General features: G+C 41.9%; 1 protein-coding gene across 1 annotated transcript in view; it reads right to left on the bottom strand.

The window, feature by feature from the left end:
* Window positions 1-739: 739 nt before the first annotated feature.
* cavin4a (caveolae associated protein 4a) overlaps window positions 740-18747 on the bottom strand; it is a 24672-nt gene continuing 6664 nt past the window's right edge. The window contains exon 2 of the mRNA XM_056293612.1: window positions 740-2976. Within this exon, the coding sequence (XP_056149587.1) occupies window positions 2386-2976 (591 nt within the window). The 3' untranslated portion in view covers window positions 740-2385. The remainder of the gene's footprint in view (window positions 2977-18747) is intronic.

Raw genomic sequence — 18747 nt, 5'->3', positions numbered from 1 at the left:
CCAGCTCCCCCAGCCAGACACCTTTGATACACCTCCCCGCACTCCTCACGACATCAGAAATACCACAGTCAACGCCAGGCAAAGCCGCTGCCAGACCGCCCTCGGTGTTATCGGAACTGCCGGTCTACATGGGCTAGCAGTTAGCTTAGCCCGCCCAGCTTCTGCGTCCTGTCAAACCGCCCTCGGTGTTACCTCCATGGGCGCAGCTCCAGGCAGGGCTGTGATCCCCGGGCCCAGAGGACGAAGCAGACCAAGCTCTCCAAGCCGATCCAGCACCAGCTCCCCCAGCCATCAAACGAAGACAAAACTTAGACATGGACAAAGACACTGCATGTTGATCTCTACTAGAATGGTAGGTAGGTAAATAATAATAATAAAGAAACTCATTCTGAAAGGAATTTGTGCCCTCAGCTGTCATGCATTTGAAAAGTAATGTAGAAGTAATCAGGTTAGTAGTTATTATCATTTTGAATGGGTAATCTGAACTCTAACAAATCACATTTCAGACCCTGGGAGCAGGCTAAGCGGTTTGGCTAATGGATGGATGGATGGTTGCACACCTCCAACTGAAGTAATAAAAACACTGAAATGGTGTTTTAAGAGCGTCAAACATAAAATCCTACTTTATTTAGTTGTGGGTTTGTAATGAAAGTAATGTCTTCATTCAGCATCAGACTTCGTCGTTCATCTGTTTGTTTTGCATCGTTCTTTCAAAGTAAAGGGCGCGTGAATACAGATTTCATGAGACCTTTATTCATAGAAAAAGAAAACAAGTGAAGCTGCATGGTGACGCGACACATCATGATTCCATTCTGTTCACAAGTGGTGGCGTTGGACCGGGGATGGTCTTACAAATGACAATACAAGCAAGAGCAGTAATCAAAGACGAAACAGACTCTCATGAAGGTGCGGACTAATGCACATGAGACTCATGTCTTGTTAAAAACAGTCCAACAGTAACAGACTGGTAGTGATGTTAAAACAGCTGGTCTATCCTGAGCCGGACCACCCCAAACAAGATCCAACAGAAGCGTTTACTTTTCAGAAAAAAAAACCCTTAAAAATGATTGTATGTTGAAAATATAATGGTTCCATGTATTTGTAGATAAATACTCTTCAGGGGTCTAAAATCTAAAACCAGATTACTCTGATGATGACCATTCCAACTTGTTTTACCTTCTAAGAAAAATACCATGTATTGGCTGTGCTCATGTAACACAAGTGAGGGTCATTACACTCAGCTGAACTTCATGTGAAGCTACAGCATGAAGAGCAAGTGGCCGAGTGCAGACCACATCCATTCAACAAAACGCAGCGGTGCTCAAAAGCTTTGACGTCATAAGACCACAGTACAGATCCCCATAAATAACTTCTACATTTACAATGTGTTGAATATCCCCCACAGCCAGCCCAATATAATGTCCATAATACACTCCCGTTGAGATGATGGAGACAGAGGAAAGCACACCGAACTCATAAGGGGTGTTGTGTCGAGGAGTACATGCAAATTCTAATTTTTCATAAAAATTCTCATTTGTTCAGGCTCCATATGTGCTGCATCAGAGCACCAAATACTATTTAACACCAACCCCTCCCCAGTGGAAACCCATTGCACTTGTATGGCATTCGGATGCTTATTTATTTATTTATTTATTTATTTCACAGAATAATTATCTTTGGGTTTTGTTGTATCAGACCACTCAGAGACCAGCTGAGGTCTGTGCGGACCATCTGAATCTGCCTGATGTTCATCCTATCCAGTATTCAGATCCAAGGTTTGATCTCGTACACATACTTCTCATTTACATGTATTACCCTTTAAGCATTTCCACCAAGCCACCATAACTTTATCTCTCAAGTTCTTCTTCTTTCATCCATCTTTCAGCAGCACTTTTACAGAGGAACCTAACCCCAGCTCAGATTTTCTCCAAACCAGATGTAGGAATCAGAAATCAGGATTTACACACTAGTTATTCTTGTGATCTACAGGCAAACATATCACCACTACTAATCCTAATCATTTTTAGAAACCTTAACATGGACTCTATTCCTTCATAGAAAAAAAAAACACTGATTATTCTGAAAATTCCTAAATGTGCCAACTCAATCATTTAACAAAACGTCTAACGTTTGATAGTTCAGTAACTTGTCCTATCCTCACCCGAAAATACAGCTCTTATTTTGACACTTCACAACCTGGTAGATCAGCACCTACACTTAACATGAGAACATTCATCCATTTGAAAACATCTTAATAAATAAAAATGTCCATCGTAGCTGTTGACCAATCACAGACCTTCATCCTGTTTCTTTAGAATTAGTTCTTCTCCAATGTCCTGCCCCATCTTCAAGTCCCACGCTGGATCTCACCATGTGTCGGTATACCTACTTCCTGTCATAATCATCCTCCCCTATCCGGGTGGCGCTGGGTTCTTCCACGGGCCCCTCCCTCTTTGTTTCCGTGACTACCTCAGTGTAGGCCACTCCCGGGCTTTTCCTTCCTTTTGCTATGGCTCCCGCCAACTCTGCCCCCTCCTGGCCCTGTGCCCCCTCCTGGCCCTCCGCCACGGTTCTCTCTTTCTTCAGCTTGATGCGGAATGCCTCTTTGGTCGGAGCCTTCTTGGCGATGTTCTCCTTGAGGCGCTCACCAGACTGTTTGAAGCGCTGGTGCATCTTCTCCCTTCTCTCAGGGGGAACCATCTTGTCACCAAGGTGGTGGAACTTGGTGCCCAGGTTGTCCTTGGTCTTGGACATGTTCTCCTTGGAGAAGGCAGCCTTGATGCTCTCTGTGCCCTTCATCATCGACTTCTTGATGCGGGCAGCACGTGAGGAGTCAGCCTCCTCCACCGTCATGTACTCTTCATCTGAGGAGAGGTCAGCAGGGATGTCGTAGGGGTCCGGCTCGATCTCCAGACCGTCCAGACCGGGTCCCTGAGGAGACTTTTGGACGGCCACTGAAGGGATCTCTGTCTCTCCCTAGAGGAATGCAAAAAGATTGTTATGAGAGAGTATTACAGTATGCACTTCTTCACATTGTAGAAATATACAGATTATATGTAAATTTATCCATTGAAGGTTGGGAAAACCCTGTTTTTCATGCACAGTTCCACACAGATCTCCAGTACAACTATTGTCTCCCGGTTTAAGCACCTTAAGAGCACCAGTGAGGCTATGGTAGATTAATCATCCTCAAGGTTTTTTTGGCAAAAGAACAATGCTCTTCCCTCTGATTATAGTTATGCACGAAAGGAAAACTGCTGGATTTTTGCCAGGACCTGATATGACTGAAAGCAAAGCTAAGTTATCTGTCAACAGAAATTCTGTTAGCTCAAATCTAACATTAGTTATTATCTTGTTTTGACAGTGGAACCAGTCTAATCAACTCATTAAACATTTTCAGTAGAAACTTCAATCAATCAATAAATCACACTCATTGTGTTAAGTAGCTGTGTGTTCATGTTGATGGTGTGTATCGTGAATACCGTGTAAACGACCTTGATGGGACTGCTAGCAAAGAATAATTTTAACAGGTAAAGATGCCATATTGCTGTGAATGCTAGAACACAACAAGTTGTACTAAACATCAATGAGATGAGCAGAAAAGCAAAGCTATGCTGTGGCAGGAAGAGACAAATTCCTGGCTGCAGCAGGATCAGGACTCGACAACACCGAGGTAGTAGCTCAGCTGCTCAACATGAGGTCTACATGCTGCACAAGAGACATTTTAAATCTATGGATTGAAAAACTGTCTGAAGATGAGCTGAAGATGCTGAGGGACTATGACAGCGGAGCAGGAAGAGTACAATGTCATTTAGCAGACGCTTTTATTCAAAGCGACGCACATCTGAGAGGTAGTTAGCTTGTATAGCATTAGGGGTCTAAACCATGGACTCTAACTGGAGACTCGTCCCAACCGGGGATTGAATCTCCGGTCCCCGGCAGGAAAGCCAGCATTTTTACCTACTGAGCCATCCAGTTGCAGAGACAGGGGCTCACTTGCTGCAACAGAACTGTTATGACAAGTTTAATCTCGTGTTTTTGAACAAAATCTTCGCCAACATTATTCTAGACCTGTCAGTCCAGAGAAATCAACATTCAATGACTACAAATGTTCACAGTCTGTAGCATCACTGGCTAATCCACGTTGACTTCATCAAGCATCAAAATACTTAAATTTACCAGTTTACTAGGCTCTGAAAAGACACATTAACTCTGTAGGCCATGTTACTTCCACTAAATAACCAAGTTTTAAACCTAACAAAAACATGAAGATCTACAGTGTGGTCAATCCAATATCATTGAACACAGCGTTATTCAGAACTTAGAGACATTCAGATGAGGTCCCATCCAGAAACAATGCCATTCCTTTAAAAAGGCGCTGGGGAAACATCTTATGTGTTCTCGAGGCGAAGATCTGGTGGGGAAAAAATAAGTAATTTTCTGTCATTTATTTTCTAGATGTCTTTATGCATGCTCATCAAAAAGGCTCTGATGTCCTATCCAGGGTCACCACCTAGCTGTTGGTTCAGGTTTGTGGACGACACCTGGGTTAAAATTAAATCTCAGGATGTAGCACATTTCACCGACCACATTAACTCTGTGGACACCTCATCAAGTTCACCAGGGAGGATGTGGAACATGACAGGGTAGCCTTCTTACACTGTGAAATTACAAGTGGTGATGGGGGACATTGTTGATGTTTACTATTAACCAACACATACTGATCAGTACTTAAGGTTTGACTCTCATCATCTACTGGAGCACAAACTAGGAGTCATCAAGATGCTGTACCACTGAGCTGACCACGTCCCCACCGACACAGCAGCCAGGGAAGGGGAGAAATCCCACATTAAACAGGTCCTGGTTAAGTGTGGTTACCCTAACGCCTAAAGCCAGGAAGACGCCCAAACAGTGCACCAGCTGATCGAAGAGAGGAGAAGGACAACAGCTGTCTCAGTGTAAACCAGTGGTGACTCCGTATGTGGTGGGAGTGTTGGAACAGTTGAGACGTGTATTTTCAAAACACCACATCTCAGTTGCTTTCAAACCCCAAAATACGCTGCACCAGAAGTTGACCCACCCCAAGGATCGGGTCCCCCGGCACAAACAGAGCAAAAGAGTTAAGGCTCAGCGTTTTCAGTTTTTATTTTTCAAATCCATCCACTGTGCCGAATTTCGCCACAAGAGGACACTGTAAAATAACCTCACACGAAAAGGAAACACTTTTGGATCCGTGGAAACATAAAATCCAGGGGAAAATCAGTTTAAAAATCTGGATATTTTTCGGTGAAAATCGGTAAAAACCGAAAATGCTGAGCCTTGAATATAGTGTAGCTGTTAAGTGCCGGGAGGATTGCTGTGACTTGTTCAGTGGGGAAACTAAACAGACACTGGCTAAGAGGATGACACAACACAGGAGAGCTAACATGTCAGGCCAGGACTCTACATTCTACACCATCTACAGGCCAGGACTCCACATTCTACACCATCTACAGGCCAGGACTCCACAGTCTACACCATCTACAGGCCAGGACTCCACAGTCTACACCATCTACAGGCCAGGACTCCACAGTCTACACCATCTACAGACCAGGACTCCACAGTCTACACCATCTACAGGCCAGGACTCCACAGTCTACACCATCTACAGGCCAGGACTCCACAGTCTACACCATCTACAGACCAGGACTCCACAGTCTACACCATCTACAGGCCAGGACTCCACAGTCTACACCATCTACAGGCCAGGACTCCACAGTCTACACCATCTACAGACCAGTGGCCACTCTTTCAAGGATGAGGATGTGCACATCCTTGATAGGGAGGAACGCTGGCTTGAATGGGGAGTCAAAGAGGCCATCTATGTGAAGAGGGAACAACCATCCCTGAACCGGGGGGGGGGGGGGTGTCTAAGAGTACATGTGTCACCATCTTACAATGCTGTGATTGCAGCTATTCCCCAATCCTCTGTGAATAGTACACATGCCCATCGTAACTCTAGTTAATGGTCACAGTAATTTGCATATGAAACCGGTTGTTGGTTTGGATGGTTATACCACTGTATTGTTTATAGGGGTGGGGGTACCTGCAGTCAGGTGAGACTGAAGAGGTCACTTAGACGAAGATGGAACGTTTCCGTCAATAAACATTGTCCAGATGAACTGATTCAAACTTCTGTGATTATTTTCTAGATACAAATCTTGACGGTTCTCAAACTTCTGGCTCAGTCAGTTAAGGGTTTGCTGAATCGTCTGATCGCACAGACTCATTTTAATTCAATTGAGAAATAATTCCACTGGTTTGTGGAGTGGATGGGAGTGCAGCTTTGTTCAACAGTAAAGGTTAAGCTGAGGCAAAGGACCCCCATTCATTTCGACAGGGAGTCAAACAACTACAAGCTCCTGCCTCAAACCCGAGCACTCCTCTACCTACATACTCGTTCATGTGAGTCCATCTGGGCTCACCTGGTCCGGAAATCATTTGACTGATCCCAGAACAGGAAGTGAACGACGACTGGAGCTCAGCAAAAGGTAACAGATGACAAGAGCAGCAGGAATATGAAGCTTACGTCAATGCAATTACAAGTACAATGAAGTTTACCTCAAACTGAGCGGAAGTTTATTTTTTAAACCTAACATGAATATTTGCATAGAGTAGTTCAAATCAAATTCATTCATTTATTCATTAAGTTGTTCATGAATGTATTCAGTCATTTCAGGTAGTTGGGTGTGGGCTGGGGTGATAGGTCAGATCTCTTCATGTATAATTATCAGCCTTTTACAGATTTCTTGGTCCTAACCTTTTTCCTGGGGGTGTCAAAAATTCTTGAGGAGGGAAAAAAAAATTCTGTAATATCTCCAAAAAAAAATTCTGAAAAGGTGTATAGGGGGAATCCTGGATTGAAACCACAAGACATGTTTGTTGTGTGGAAACAGATTTACTTATCACTGGCAAACAACCGAAACAAGACAATAGTTAAACTTAAAGGTCCTCCAGCTCAATGTAAACACCAGCAGCACTGGCTGTGCCCTGCAGGGGACTTTGGAAGTGAGAGACAATTAATCCTAATTCAGACCAAGCCACCAGCGACGATCCCATAAATTCATCAAGGAAAAGTCATCAGACGCATCCTGACCGAGTGACCGACACAATAACCACCCTGGCAGGGAAATGAAGTTCAGTGGACTTATTAATAATCTTAATTTACACCGACTTAAAGAGTGATGAAGGTAAAGACGGAGAAGAAGAAAGACGGTGTGTGATCACAGTGCAGCTCTGTGGCTTTCGTCCTGGAGAGGTCAGTAATGTTGATGGGGAAATAATTCATATTTACCAGTTATTCAGCAGATGCTTTTATCCAGAGGGACAATAGACTCAGACTCAGTCAGCAGACCACCAACATCACAGGACATCAGCAGAGCAGCCATCAGAGGTCAGAAGACAAATTACAGATGTTTCCATTTCAGTTTCCCTTTGTAGGAGACTTGACTTCTGTGTTACACAGAGAAATTACTCAAGAAGTTTACCCTCTTCACTAGCCACTTTATGACCCACTTTATTAGCCACTTCACTTCCCACTTTACTACCCACTTTATTAGCCACTTTACTACCCACTTTATTAGCCACTTTACTACCCACTTTACTAGCCACTTTACTACCCACTTTAGTACCCACGTTACTGGCCACTTTACTAGCCACTTTACTGGCCACTTTACTACCCACTTTACTAGACACTTTATTAGCCACTTTACTATTCACTATACTAGCCACTTTATTAGCCACTTTACTGGCCACATTACTACCCACTTTACTAGACACTTTACTCGCCATTTTATGACCCACTTTACTAGCCACTTTATTAACCACTTTACTACCCACTTTACTAGCCACTTTACTAACCACTTTAGTACCCACGTTACTGGCCACTTTACTAGCCACTTTACTGGCCACTTTACTAGACACTTTACTCGCCATTTTATGACCAACTTCACTACCCACTTTATTAACCACTTAACTAGCCACTTTATTAGCCACTTTACCAATCACTTTACTAACCACTTTATTAGCCACTTTACTATTCACTATACTAGCCACTTTATTAGCCACTTTACTGGCCACATTACTACCCACTTTACTAGACACTTTACTCGCCATTTTATGACCCACTTTACTAGCCACTTTATTAACCACTTTACCAGCCACTTTATTAGCCACTTTACTAGTCACTTTACTAGCCACTTTACTAGCCACTTTACTGGCCACTTTACTACCCACTTTATTAGCCACTTTACTAGTCACTTTATTAGCCACTTTACCAATCACTTTACGAACCACTTTATTAGCCACTTTACTATTCACTTTACTAGCCACTTTATTAGCCACTTTACTGGCCACATTACTACCCACTTTACTAGACACTTTACTCGCCATTTTATGACCCACTTTACTAGCCACTTTATTAACCACTTTACTAGCCACTTTATTAGCCACTTTACTAGTCACTTTACTAGCCACTTTACTAGCCACTTTACTGGCCACTTTACTACCCACTTTATTAGCCACTTTACTAGTCACTTTAGTACCCACGTTAATGGCCACTTTAGTACCCACTTTATTAGCCACTTTACTAGTCACTTTAGTACCCACGTTACTGGCCACTTTACTAGCCACTTTACTGGCCACTTTACTACCGACTTTATTACCCACTTTATTAGTCACTTTAGTACCCACGTTACTAGTCACTTTACTAGCCACTTTACTATTCACTTTACTAGCCACTTTATTAGCCACTTTACTGGCCACATTACTACCCACTTTACTAGACACTTTACTCGCCATTTTATGACCCACTTCACTACCCACTTTATTAACCACTTAACTAGCCACTTTATTAGCCACTTTACCAATCACTTTACTAACCACTTTATTAGCCACTTTACTATTCACTTTACTAGCCACTTTATTAGCCACTTTACTGGCCACATTACTACCCACTTTACTAGACACTTCACTCGCCATTTTATGACCCACTTTACTAGCCACTTTATTAACCACTTTACTAGCCACTTTATTAGCCACTTTACTAGTCACTTTACTAGCCACTTTACTAGCCACTTTACTGGCCACTTTACTACCCACTTTATTAGCCACTTTACTAGTCACTTTAGTACCCACGTTACTGGCCACTTTAGTACCCACTTTATTAGCCACTTTACTAGTCACTTTAGTACCCACGTTACTGGCCACTTTACTAGCCACTTTACTGGCCACTTTACTACCGACTTTATTACCCACTTTATTAGTCACTTTAGTACCCACGTTACTAGTCACTTTACTAGCCACTTTACTATTCACTTTACTGGCCACTTTATTAGCCACTTTACTGGCCACATTACTACCCACTTTACTAGACACTTTACTCGCCATTTTATGACCCACTTTACTAGCCACTTTATTAACCACTTTACTAGCCACTTTATTAGCCACTTTACTAGTCACTTTACTAGCCACTTTACTAGCCACTTTACTGGCCACTTTACTACCCACTTTATTAGCCACTTTACTAGTCACTTTAGTACCCACGTTACTGGCCACTTTAGTACCCACTTTATTAGCCACTTTACTAGTCACTTTAGTACCCACGTTACTGGCCACTTTACTAGCCACTTTACTGGCCACTTTACTACCGACTTTATTACTCACTTTATTAGTCACTTTAGTACCCACGTTACTAGTCACTTTACTAGCCACTTTACTATTCACTTTACTAGCCACTTTATTAGCCACTTTACTGGCCACATTACTACCCACTTTACTAGACACTTTACTCGCCATTTTATGACCCACTTTACTAGCCACTTTATTAACCACTTTACTGGCCACTTTATTAGCCACTTTACTAGTCACTTTACTAGCCACTTTACTAGCCACTTTACTGGCCACTTTACTACCCATTTTATTAGCCACTTTACTAGTCACTTTAGTACCCACGTTACTGGCCACTTTAGTACCCACTTTATTAGCCACTTTACTAGTCACTTTAGTACCCACGTTACTGACCACTTTACTAGCCACTTTACTGGCCACTTTACTACCGACTTTATTACCCACTTTATTAGTCACTTTAGTAACCACTTAACTAGCCACTTTACTAGCCACTTTACTATTCACTTTACTAGCCACTTTATTAGCCACTTTACTGGCCACATTACTACCCACTTTACTAGACACTTTACTCGCCATTTTATGACCCACTTTACTAGCCACTTTATTAACCACTTTACTAGCCACTTTAATAAAGTGGCTAGTAAAGTGGCTAGTAAAGTGACTAGTAAAGTGGCTAATAAAGTGGCTAGTAAAGTGGCTAGTAAAGTGACTAGTAAAGTGGCTAATAGTCACTTTACTGGCCACTTTACTAGCCACTTTACTAGCCAGCAGCAGTGACAAGGTCAAAAGCCACAATCTCTAGCTAAAGGTGTAAGTTCGAAACAGCTGAGCTACATGTTGATCAAAGCTCCATGGCCCACCTGTGAAGACCAGCTCAGTGTTTGGGTCAGTGTCCATAAGACATGCATTTGAAACACTGATTCATATGCACGAGTCTGTCATTTGCATGTCTCAGATTTACACAACACTTACATCTTCTCATCTTCCTTCTGTCAGAGACATTAAAGATAAACACTATTTACTCTGCCTGATGATAAAACTGTCTGGATGTGGTTGGTGACTTCACTGCCATTGACTAGCCCTGTTAGAGGTGACGTTCTGCGGGTGGTCACAGGTGAGGACGATGACTGATGAGTGAACAAACCTTGCAGATATCACCAGATACTCCACAGTAAAAACACTCAACATTTTCACCTGAACTCACTACAATCCAACAAGTTTACACATCGACCTTCATGGCAGTGTGTTGACCAGTCAACATGTTGGACTTGCCCCCCACCCATAAACCATCCAACATTTATCTCTTCCCCGTCATTGCCTACTGTTCTGGCTCATGATATCCCATCAGTCAGCGGGGCTGCAGACCACTGCAGGTGGTGACTGTCTCTGACCAACACAGGCATCACTGCCACATCAGCAGTGGAAACTCTATATTAGGAGATGAACCTCAGAATAACCCACAGCCACGCAGTCGTGTGGAAACTCAATACCGCCAAGACCCAACGAGAGAGAGAGCGAGAGAGAGGGAGAGGGAGAGAGAGAGAGGAAGGGAGACAGAGAGATGGGAAGACACAGACAGACAGAGACAGAGAGAGAGAGAGACAGGGGAGAGAGAGACAGCCAGAGACAGACAGACAGACAGACAGACAGACAGACAGACAGACAGACAGACAGACAGACAGACAGACAGACAGACAGACAGAGATGGAAAGAGAAAGAGAGAGAACCTTGGGCATAGGAGTCGATGTTGAGATGAAACGTGAAGCTGACCCAGGTTTGCTTTAAAGGTATACATGGGTGTGTGGTAGTTCAGGACATGTTCACTACAAAAAATGAAAACTTGGATTCAACTAAAAAAGTTAGGTCAAGTGGTTCCTTCTACGAAACTTTATTTACCACCACAGCAGCTGTGTGGAACCACTTGATATAAGTATTCCAACTGAATCCAACATAGGTAGTCTATAAACTTAGCACCAAAAGTAAGGAAATGTGGTGTGTTTGGTAGATGCTGTCTTTGTTGTAACGATGCTTCTTGGCAGTAAATCTTCTATCAGGCAGCTGATGGTCAGCACCTGGGGGACCAGAAGCTCAACACAAGAGTCAACAGCAACAGCAAAATAAGCTGTTTGGCATTGGCAGAGGAGATCTGGCAAACGTTTCATGGGCACAACCCAGATACTCAGCTCTGCTGCTCATCCCACAGATGCATGTTCCTTACACATGTGGCGCCATTTGAAAGGGGAATAAACAGGCTTTCCAACGCTATAAGATGTACTGCCAAGAAGCATTGGTACAACAATGAGATACTCCACCAAAGACACATCTCCTTACTGTTTGTGCTAAGTATGTATGTGTGTGTCTATATATATGTATTATTGGCCTCTGACCCTGAACACTTTCAGTGTAGCTTTACAGCTACATTACCTCATTGCAGAAACTGCTCTGCTTTAAGTCACGACTGATGTGCTTTTAGCGGAGTATGCAGGGAAATCGTCAGTTTGGGTTCTTCTGAAGGTCAGTGCTGCATTTCATTCTGCTGATCATGTTTTCCTTCTCTATCTTAAATATAGCATCGGTGTCTTCGGACCAGCTTGAAACGGGTTTTGTTCTTGTTTTCCAGATACTGGGTCATCCTGTTGTCAGAGGCCCTGTGGGATTCCTCACAGTTCTGCACAAAGATCACTTCTGTTCTCTATATATGCATCTCAAACAAAGACACAATCTGTGTTTCTAGTTGTATGCAAATGATATGCAGCTGTGCTCCACATCTGATCTGAGTAATTTACAGAAAGTCAATGTTCTCCATCAGAACCTTCAAAACCGGATGTCACAAAACATGTTGTACTTGTCCCATACTGACCCAACATGCTTGCTTTCATCGTAGAGTTTTGGTGTGTTGCCTTTGACAGACGCTTCAGCCTGGATGAGTATTTTTAGTAGTTTTGTAGTTCTGTTTCTTTACACTTAGAAAAATCTCAAACATCAAAGCCCTCACATCTTGTTTACATGACTGCATTGTGGGATTAGGCTAAAGTCTTTGTCATGCCTACTTATTTACAGCCGCTGAGATTTTAATTAGTACAAATAAAGGAGATCATATCAGTCTGATTCATTCACTTCTTCACTGGTTATGTGGTAGTTATGTGGTAGTTATGTGGTATGTGGTAGTTATGTGGTGGTTATGTGGTAGTTATGTGGTAGTTAAGTGGTATGTGGTAGTTATGTGGTAGTTATGTGGTATGTGGTTATGTGGTAGTTAAGTGGTATGTGGTAGTTAATGGGTATGCGGTAGTTGTGTGGTAGTTAAATGGTATGTGGCGATGGGGTAGTTCAGTGGTATGTGGTTATGTGGTGGTTAAGTGGTAGTTAAGTGGTATGTGGTAGTTATGTGGCAGTTAAGTGGTATGTGGTTATGTGGTGGTTAAGTGGTAGTTAAGTGGTATGTGGTAGTTATGTGGCAGTTAAGTGGTATGTGGTTATGTGGTGGTTAAGTGGTAGTTAAGTGGTATGTGGTAGTTAAGTGGTATGTGGTTATGTGGTGGTTAAGTGGTAGTTAAGTGGTATGTGGTAGTTATGTGGTAGTTAAGTGGTATGTGGTAGTTATGTGGTATGTGGTTATGTGGTAGTTAAGCGGTATGTGGTAGTTATGTGGTAGTTAAGTGGTATGTGGTAGTTATGTGGTATGTGGTTATGTGGTAGTTAAGTGGTATGTGGTAGTTATGTGGTATGTGGTAGTTATGTGGTATGTGGTTATGTGGTAGTTAAGTGGTATGTGGTTGTTATGTGGTAGTTAAGTGGTATGTGGTTATGCGGTAGTTAAATGGTAGTTAAGTGGTCCGGGTTATGTGGTAGTTAAGTGGGAGTTAAGTGGTGTGTGGTAGTTATGTGGTAGTTATGTGGTATGTGGTTATGTGGTGGTTAAGTGGTATGTGGTTATGCGGTAGTTATGTGGTAGTTATGTGGTATTTAAGTGGTATGTAGTTATTTGGTAGTTATGTGGTATGTGGTTATGTGGTGGTTATGTGGTATTTAAGTGGTATGTAGTTATTTGGTAGTTAAGTGGTAAGTGGTTATGTGGTATTTAAGTGGTATGTAGTTATTTGGTAGTTAAGTGGTATGTGGTTATGCGGTAGTTATGTGGCAGTTATGTGGTATTTAAGTGGTATGTAGTTATTTGGTAGTTATGTGGTATGTGGTTGGTGGTTATGTGGTAAGTGGTTATGTGGTATTTAAGTGGTATGTAGTTATTTGGTAGTTAAGTGGTAAGTGGTTATGTGGTATTTAAGTGGTATGCAGTTATTTGGTAGTTAAGTGGTATGTGGTAGTTATGTGGTAGTTAAGTGGTATGTGGTTATGTGGTGGTTATGTGGTATGTGGTTATGCGGTAGTTATGTGGTAGTTATGTGGTATTTAAGTGGTAAGTGGTTATGCGGTAGTTATGTGGTAGTTATGTGGTAGTTATGTGGTATTTAAGTGGTATGTGGTTATGCGGTATTTAAGTGGTATGTGGTTATGTGGTGGTTATGTGGTATGTGGTAGTTATGTGGTAGTTATGTGGTATGTAGTGGTTATGTGGTAGTTATGTGGTATGTGGTTGTTATGTGGTATGTGGTAGTTATGTGGTTATGTGGTAGTTATGTGGTAGTTAAGTGGTATGTGGTTATGTGGTAGTTATGTGGTTATGTGGTAGTTATGTGGTAGTTAAGTGGTATGTGGTTATGTGGTAGTTATGTGGTAAGTGGTTATGTGGTAGTTATGTGGTATGTAGTTATTTGGTACTTAAGTGGTATGTGGTTATGTGGTAGTTATGTGGTAGTTAAGTGGTATGTGGTAGTTATGTGGTTATGTGGTAGTTATGTGGTAGTTAAGTGGTATGTGGTTATGTGGTAGTTATGTGGTTATGTGGTAGTTATGTGGTAGTTAAGTGGTATGTGGTTATGTGGTAGTTATGTGGTAAGTGATTATGTGGTAGTTAAGTGGTATGTAGTTATTTGGTACTTAAGTGGTATGTGGTTATGTGGTAGTTAAGTGGTATGTAGTTATTTGGTACTTAAGTGGTATGTGGTTATGTGGTAGTTATGTGGTAGTTAAGTGGTATGTAGTTATTTGGTACTTAAGTGGTATGTGGTTATGTGGTAGTTATGTGGTAGTTAAGTGGTATGTAGTTATTTGGTACTTAAGTGGTATGTGGTTATGTGGTAGTTATGTGGTAGTTAAGTGGTATGTAGTTATTTGGTACTTAAGTGGTATGTGGTTATGTGGTAGTTATGTGGTAGTTAAGTGGTATGTAGTTATTTGGTACTTAAGTGGTATGTGGTTATGTGGTAGTTATGTGGTAGTTAAGTGGTATGTAGTTATTTGGTACTTAAGTGGTATGTGGTTATGTGGTAGTTATGTGGTAGTTAAGTGGTATGTGGTAGTTATGTGGTATGTGGTTATACGGTAGTTATGTGGTATGTGGTTATACGGTAGTTATGTGGTATGTGGTTATGTGGTAGTTATGTGGTGGTTATGTGGTATGTGGTTATGGTGTAGTTATGTGGTTATGTGGTGGTTATGTGGTAAGTGGTTATGTGGTAGTTATGTGGTATGTGGTTATGTGGTACTTAAGTGGTATGTGGTTATGTGGTAGTTATGTGGTAGTTAAGTGGTATGTAGTTATTTGGTACTTAAGTGGTATGTGGTTATGTGGTAGTTATGTGGTAGTTAAGTGGTATGTGGTAGTTATGTGGTATGTGGTTATACGGTAGTTATGTGGTATGTGGTTATACGGTAGTTATGTGGTATGTGGTTATACGCTAGTTATGTGGTGGTTATGTGGTATGTGGTTATGGTGTAGTTATGTGGTATGTGGTTATACGGTAGTTATGTGGTATGTGGTTATACGGTAGTTATGTGGTATGTGGTTATACGGTAGTTATGTGGTATCTGGTTATGTGGTGGTTATGTGGTGGTTATGTGGTAGTTATGTGGTATGTGGTTATGTGGTACTTAAGTGGTATGTGGTTATGTGGTAGTTATGTGGTATGTGGTTATGTGGTAGTTATGTGGTAGTTAAGTGGTATGTGGTAGTTATGTGGTATGTGGTTATACGGTAGTTATGTGGTATGTGGTTATGTGGTAGTTATGTGGTGGTTATGTGGTAGTTATGTGGTATGTGGTTATGTGGTACTTAAGTGGTATGTGGTTATGTGGTAGTTATGTGGTATGTGGTTATACGGTAGTTATGTGGTATGTGGTTATACGGTAGTTAAGTGGTATGTGGTAGTTATGTGGTATGTGGTTATACGGTAGTTATGTGGTATGTGGTTATACGGTAGTTAAGTGGTATGTGGTTATACGGTAGTTATGTGGTATGTGGTTATACGGTAGTTATGTGGTATGTGGTTATACGGTAGTTAAGTGGTATGTGGTAGTTATGTGGTATGTGGTTATACGGTAGTTATGTGGTATGTGGTTATACGGTAGTTATGTGGTATGTGGTTATACGGTAGTTATGTGGTATGTGGTTATACGGTAGTTAAGTGGTATGTGGTAGTTATGTGGTATGTGGTTATACGGTAGTTATGTGGTATGTGGTTATACGGTAGTTATGTGGTATGTGGTTATACGGTAGTTATGTGGTATGTGGTTATGTGGTAGTTATGTGGTGGTTATGTGGTAGTTATGTGGTATGTGGTTATGTGGTACTTAAGTGGTATGTGGTTATGTGGTAGTTTTAGGACTGATTTCAAAGATTACTGTCAAAGCACTGCTGAATTTATTCCCAGACTGTCCGAGACCTTTGTGCTGGTTTACCGGCTGAGATCCTAAATTTGGACCCCAAGACCTAGAAACCGCTTCCCTGAGATCAGACCAACAGAGTTTTTAATATCTTTTAAATCGCGTCTCTTAACTTGTTATAATTCCCTTTAATTTTTTCTCCTTTTATTGATGCTCCTTTACCTCAAGTTGTTTTTTCCGTTTCATTTCATTTCATTGTTTCTTAGTTTACTTTTTTCTCCTCTTAGCTTTCTTTATCTTGTCCTGTATTTGGTGTTTAAACAATGGGAAACAAAAGTTGTCTTTTTTTTTTTTACCTTGTTAGCGCGTTTTCCCACTCACATTATGCAGCTATTCAACAACTCATACCCCCCCCTAAAAATTAAAAAAAAAATCAGTTTACTTATTTTACATCAAAATCCAATCACCTCAAATTGCTTTAAAACTGTTACGTTTTTATGATTGTGTCACCAAAGCCGAGCAGGTTGGCAAACAAAAGCCCAACCAATCACATCATCCCGTGTTACACCGTCCAATCACATCATCCCGTGTTACACCGTCCAATCACATCATCACGTGTTACACCGTCCAATCACATCATCCCGTGTTACACCGTCCAATCACATCATCCCGTGTTACAAGTCCAATCACATCATCCCGTGTTACAAGTCCAATTACATCATCACACGTGTTACACTGTCCAATCATATCACGTGTTACACCGTCCAATCACATCATGTGTTACACCGTCCAATCACATCATCACGTGTTATACCGTCCAATCACATCATCACGTGTTATACCGTCCAATCATATCATCGTGTGTTACACTGTCAATCATATCACGTGTTACACCGTCCAATCACACCATCACATGTGTTACACTGTCCAATCATATCACGTGTTACACCGTCCAATCACATCATCACACGTGTTACACTGTCCAATCATATCACGTGTTACACCGTCCAATCACATCATCACGTGTTATACCGTCCAATCATATCATCGTGTGTTACACTGTCAATCATATCACGTGTTACACCGTCCAATCACACCATCACACGTGTTACACTGTCCAATCATATCACGTGTTACACCGTCCAATCACATCATCACGTGTTACACCGTCAATCACATCATCACACGTGTTACACCGTCCAATCACATCCTCACGTGTTACACCGTCCAATCACATCATCACGTGTTACACCGTCAATCCTATCATCACGTGTTACACGTCAATCCCATCATCACGTGTTACACCGTCAATCACATCATCACACGTGTTACACCGTCCATCACATCATCACGTGTTACACCATGAATCACGTCATCATGTCTTACACCGTCCATCACGTCATCACGTTACACCATCCAATCACATATGTTACAGTCAGTACGTTTACATGTTGTTAGAAAAAGTGGATTTGTTGTGTTAGAGCGACTAAAACTGGACTTTTAAAACACATGTAAACGTGTTGGTCCGACTGAAATTCCACTAAATCGAATCTCTCGAAGTGGGACCAACACACCTAGATAATGTGGTTAGGGATCGATTGACTCTGGCATGTACACGCTTCAATCGGCCCTGAGCTGGCCTAGGCGTTCTGCACACGAGCCATAGGTCCCGCGGCGGTCTTTCACCCGGAAGTCGAACAGCATAGTCCAATAGCAACCAGCTGAAAGGAGGCATATCGCCACCTACCGTACCGGGGTGGGACATACTCCCGTCAATAAATCGATTCTCCCCCGGTTCTTGTAAACTGGGACAACGACAGTAGTCCAGTTACATGGCCTAATCGAGCTGTAACCGCAGCTCGACTTAACTGTGCATGTAAACGCAGTGACTGTCCACCCAATCCCATCATCACATGGTTTCCAGTGTCCAATCACATCACATCACATGTGTTCCAGTGTCCAATCACATCACATCACATGTTTTCCAGTGTCCAATCCCATCATCACATGTTTTCCAGTGTCCAATCACATCACATCACATGTGTTCCAGTGTCCAATCACATCACATCACATGTGTTCCAGTGTCCAATCACATCACATCACATGTTTTCCAGTGTCCAATCACATCACATCACATGTTTTCCAGTGTCCAATCACATCACATGTTTTCCAGTGTCCAATCACATCACATCACATGTTTTCCAGTGTCCAATCACATCACATCACATGTTTTCCAGTGTCCAATCACATCACATCACATCACATCCCTCCCTACAGTTTGTCTCACCCTCACATCCTGTGTTACTTGGAAATACGTCACATTATGGACGCGACATATGCTTGGAATGATGGTTCACG

Source organism: Lampris incognitus, chromosome 14 (genome assembly GCF_029633865.1).
Source record: "Lampris incognitus isolate fLamInc1 chromosome 14, fLamInc1.hap2, whole genome shotgun sequence".
Taxonomy (NCBI): domain Eukaryota; kingdom Metazoa; phylum Chordata; class Actinopteri; order Lampriformes; family Lampridae; genus Lampris; species Lampris incognitus.
The sequence above is the reverse complement of the archived record's forward strand: the minus strand, read 5'-3'. Positions and strand labels throughout refer to the sequence as shown.